The 5,306-nt window shown below is 33.6% G+C and overlaps 1 protein-coding gene across 1 annotated transcript in view; it reads left to right on the top strand.

Moving 5' to 3' along the window:
- The window catches only part of LOC119602426, a gene marked incomplete at its 5' end in the record, with an annotated part of 2,008 nt that extends 744 nt beyond the window's left edge, over window positions 1-1,264 (top strand). The window contains 5 exon segments of the mRNA XM_037953936.1: window positions 1-223; window positions 226-443; window positions 501-605; window positions 665-761; window positions 818-1,264. The exon segment at window positions 1-223 is cut by the window's left edge and continues 744 nt beyond it. Coding sequence (XP_037809864.1) covers window positions 1-223; window positions 226-443; window positions 501-605; window positions 665-761; window positions 818-1,206 — 1,032 coding nt within the window.
- Between the last annotated feature and the right edge of the window lie 4,042 nt (window positions 1,265-5,306).

Here is a 5,306-nt window from a genome sequence, read left to right as displayed (position 1 = left end):
TTCTTAAATGAACTGATTAATAAAGCAGTCGAAATGGCAGAATATGTTAGTCCTGAAAGGATTCTAAAGCAAAATCTTGATAAACGTAAATTGCTTATGGAGTTGGCTGTCACATATCCGAATTACCTAACAGAAAAATCTCGTTGTGAATTTCTGAATCGCCAGATAGTGCAACATTTTAGACGCAAAAAATCATTTCGTCCCATCATGGAAGACAATCCAAAACCTTGCAACAGGATAAACAAAAATTATATTTTGCTAAAAAACGTTTAGACGAAATATTGGCTAGAGAAATGAAATTATTAAATTCTTCGACAAATGTCCAAAGTGAATTGAGTGAACAATATGATGAATTGAAAAAGGAGGTTGAGGAAAAGATTGAAATATTCGAGAGTAAAGTTAGGAAATATTTAACACGCGAATGTTGGCCTAAACTAAATGGAGTAATTATGATTTTAATTCATAAATTTAAGTATTTCTTTAAATGATATAATTACCAGATTATTGAACAATTATTGCTAAAAATGGGAAAATATCGCAAAGAAGTCAGTGAAGTTAGATTTACCTTGTTTCTGCAACAACACACTCAAGCTCGTCTTACACAAGTAAGTTTCACTTAAAGCTAATAAAAACTATTAAAATGAAATTATGAAAATTATTTTAGTTATTAACAAAATTAGAAGACTTGGGAAATGGCTTAAACATGAAAGATTTTAGCCATTTACAAGCTGAAAATCAGGCTTTAGATAAGAAAATAGAAGGTAAATTCTCAAAACTAATATTACGATCTATTTGCATTTCAATTTCTCTATTTTAGAACGCAATGCCGAACTTAACAAACTCCATCTACGTTGCCACAAAGATTTACATACCTTGGCCCACTATAAGGAAAAACAACAAATGCTTTGCACCAACATTACCATACAAACGTCGGTATTAGATGCTCTCATGGAGAACAAACGTATGCTAAGAGAGCATTTATATACTTTGAAAGTGCAACGCAATCGTATGAATGGCCAAATAAAGAAACTAAGTGCTCAGGGAGGCCTTTTAGATAAACCGGCTCTGATGTTTGATTACGATCATACGGTGGAACGTTGCCGTGAACAAAGGGAAATTGTTAATCGTTTAAGACAAACTAAACGTTTGATCCAGAGGAAAATCGATGAGATAGTTAAACATTGTTCACAGGGTATATCCAATTGAATGACATTTAATTAACTTGTTGCATTTGTAGCTTGAGGAGAAAACATAATTTATTAAATAAATGAGATTTATTCAATAAAAATTTAATTTTATGAAATTGCTCTCATTTTGTCATATGCAAGAGAAAGTGGCAGGGTCGATTAAATTAAGAATGGATTTTTTTTGTATTAAATAGGCATAAATGAAGCCAGATATTAGTCAGCACTATTACGCTTAATTTTACAAAAATAACTTTTAAAATTTGTTTCAATCTGCAGACATTTCTAATTAAATATTAACAAAACAATCAGCCTTAAATTCCAAAATTATACAAATACTTCATTATGAAAAATCTGTAAAATATCCAATAAACTTAATTAGACTAAACAAACCTTTAGAACATTTTGAAGTTATCTAAACGTTATTGTATAAAAATTATATTGGAGGTAAAAGATGAGAAGAGAACTAGTTATAATGTCAACATTATAATTACAATACGTGTCAATGTTAATAAGTTAAATTAAATTTTTAACAGATAATGAAAATAACGAAATGACAACTAAATAGAAACCATCTCATCCATATTTTAAAGCACACTTAACCATATATGGATAAGGATATCTAGTGGAAACAGTTCTATTCTATATTAACACGAAAAGAGAAAGGGGGGAGAGGAAAAGAAAGGAAAGGGAAGGAAGAGAGAGGGGAAGGCGAGGGGGGGGGAAAACGCAGGCAGGCGGGGGCAGGCAACAGGGGGAGAAAGAAAACAGAAAAAGAACGAACGAACGAAACGAAACGACGAACGAACGAAAACGAACGAACGAACGAACGAACGAACGAAGAACGAACGAACGAAACGAAAGAACGAACGAACGAACGAACGAACAACGAACGAAACGAAACGAACGAACGAACGAACGAACGAACGAACGAAACGAACGAACGAACGAACGAACGAACGAACGAACGAAACGAACGAACGAACGAACGAACGAACAACGAACGAACGAACGAAACGAACGAACGAACGAACGAACGAACGAACGAACGAACGAACGAACGAACGAACGAACGAACGAACGAAGAACGAACGAACGAACGAACGAACGAACGAACGAACGAACGAACGAACGACGAACGAAAAGAACGAACGAACGAACGAACGAACGAAAGAACGAACGAACGAACGAACGAAACGAAACGAACGAACAACGAACGAACGAACGAACGAACGAACGAACGAACGAACGAAACGAACGAACGAACGAACGAACGAAAAAGAACGAACGAACGAACGAACGAACGAACGAACGAACGAACGAAACGAACGAACGAACGAACGAACGAACGAACGAAAAGAACGAACGAAAGAACGAACGAACGAACGAACGAACGAACGAACGAACGAACGAACGAACGAACGAACGAACAACGAACGAACGAACGAACGAACAACGAACGAACGAACGAACGAACGAACGAACGAACGAACGAACGAACGAACGAACGAACGAACGAACGACAACGAACGAACGAACGACAACGAACGAACGAACGAAACGAACGAACGAACGAACGAAACGAACGAACGAACGAACAACGAACGAACGAACGAACGAACGAACGAACGAACGAACGAACGACGAACGAACGAACGAACGAACGAAAACGAAAACGAAAACGAACGAACGAACGAACGAACGAACGAAAACGAACGAAAACGAACGAAACGAACGAACGAACGAACGAACGAAAACGAACGAAAACGAAACGAACGAACGAACGAAGAACGAACGAACGAACGAAACGCGAACAACGAACGAACGAACGAACGAACGAACGAACGAACGAAGAACGAACGAACGAACGAACGAACGAACGAACGAACGAACGAACGAACGAACGAACGAACGAACGAACGAACGAACGAACGAACGAAGAACGAACGAACGAACGAACGAACGAAAACGAACGAACGAACGAACGAACGAACGAACGAAACGAACGAACGAACGAACGAAGAACGAAAACGAACGAACGAACTAACGAACGAACGAACGAACGAAAACGAACGAACGAACGAACGAACGAACGAACGAACGAACGAACGAACGAACGAACGAACGAACGAACGAACGAACGAACGAACGAACGAACGAACGAACGAACGAACGAAGAACGAAACGAACGAACGAACGAACGAACGAACGAACTAACTAACGAACGAACGAACGAACGAACGAACGAACGAACTAACGAACGAACTAACGAACTAACTAACTAACTAACTAACTAACGAACTAACTAACGAACTAACTACCTAACTAACTAACTAACTAACGAAACTAACTAACTAACTAACTAACTAACTAACTAACTAACTAACTAACTAACTAACTAACTACTGACTGACTTCCTTTTTTTATAAGAATTTGAATATTTTCTATACAATCAGAAATTTTCGAAAAATTCCTTATAAATAACGAGAATTTGAAAAATTCAATAATAAGTTTGAAAAAGCTTTTTTTTTAAGTGAGAAAATATAGAAATTTTTTAAAAGTAGAAAAAAAATTTAATAAAATTTTTCCATTAAAATATATAACTTTTGAAGATTTTCGATTGAAAAAGTTATATAAGAAAACAATTTTACTGGCTCCTACCGCGAAGTATTCTTCTTTCAAATTGGTTAAACTATAAGAATTTTGTTCTGCTGTACAGCGTGGAATGAAATGAACTCCTTTCCTTTTTGCATATTTTTTGTCCCAAATATCCCACTGTAGATCGTATTCAGTCTTCTATTGGACATTTTAATAGAAATAATCATATGAAAAAAGTAACAACAATAACAACAAAAATACCAACCAATATAATGTGTAAAAAAGTAGCAACAATACAGAGATAACATGATGTTGGTAAAGGAAACATGTAGCAGATTCATAGTAAAATATATTGCTCATACGTATAGAGTATGAATACATATTACAACCATAGCAGTTTTACAAGGATAAAGAATGTTTGTTTTTTTTTTTTTTTTGCTACTACTGTCCTCCTTTACTAAACTGCTATAGAATGCAAAGTATATGGATTCAGTTTTTTTTTTTTTTGTATTTTAACAAAATTTCGTTGTTCGTTTTATACCCGAGTGTTAATTGAACTCAACACACTAATGGAAAAAGGATTTAATGTAATTATTTAGCAGCACTACAAAAGAAAAAAAATGCAATGCAAATACCAAAAAAAAAAATAGAGTATTGCTACATTTTCTATACTCATAATGGTCACACAGTATCATACATTTCTATGGTTTAAACAGATTCTGTGTGTGAAGCTTCGAAGTTTTTTTTCACAGAATTTAAACGGAAATAATTCTAAACGTAATGGAACTAGAGCTGTATGAAGAAATAAAGAAGAAGAACACGTTAGATCTTTTTATATTGTCTTTAGAACTACACATGTATAGGTTCAAGTGGAAGTGCAAGTATTTGCTATCGAAATTGTGACATGTTTTTACTTAAAATGCTTTTAGTTAATTTAAGAATACTGCCGCAGATGGGGGTCAAAAATTAGCAGCCACGCTTTTTTATGGAAATTTTTCGAAACTTTCCTGTTTTTATTGAAAATTTTTGAAATTTTCTCTTTTTTATAAGAAATTTTTCGTATTTTTCTTTATCTTTTCATAGAAAATTTTCGAAATTTTCCCTTTTCATAGAAAATTTTCGAAATTTTCTCTTTTCATAGAAAATTTTCGAAATTTTCTCTTTTCATAGAAAATTTTCGAAATTTTCTCTTTTCATAGAAAATTTTCGAAATTTTCTCTTTTCATAAAAAATTTTCGAAATTTTCTCTTTTCATAAAAAATTTCCGAAATTTTCTCTTTTCATAGAAAATTTTCGAAATTTTATATGAATTTTTTGAAATTTTCTCTTTTTTATAAGAAATTTTCTTTTTATAAAAAATTTTCGAAATATTCTTTTTAAAAAAAATTTTCGAAATATGCTCTCTTTTTAGAAAATTTTCGAAATTTTCTCTTTTAATAGAAAATGTTCGAAATTCTCTTCTTTTATAGAAAATTTTCGAAATTCACTCTATTTATAGAAAATTTTCAAAATTATCTCTTTTTA

The sequence above is a fragment of the Lucilia sericata genome, unplaced genomic scaffold (assembly GCF_015586225.1).
Source record: "Lucilia sericata isolate MDLA Ls3-8-SP2 unplaced genomic scaffold, ASM1558622v1 Contig000231F_arrow, whole genome shotgun sequence".
In the NCBI taxonomy this organism is placed as follows: Eukaryota; Metazoa; Arthropoda; class Insecta; order Diptera; family Calliphoridae; genus Lucilia; species Lucilia sericata.
This window is presented reverse-complemented; position numbering and strand designations above follow the sequence as displayed.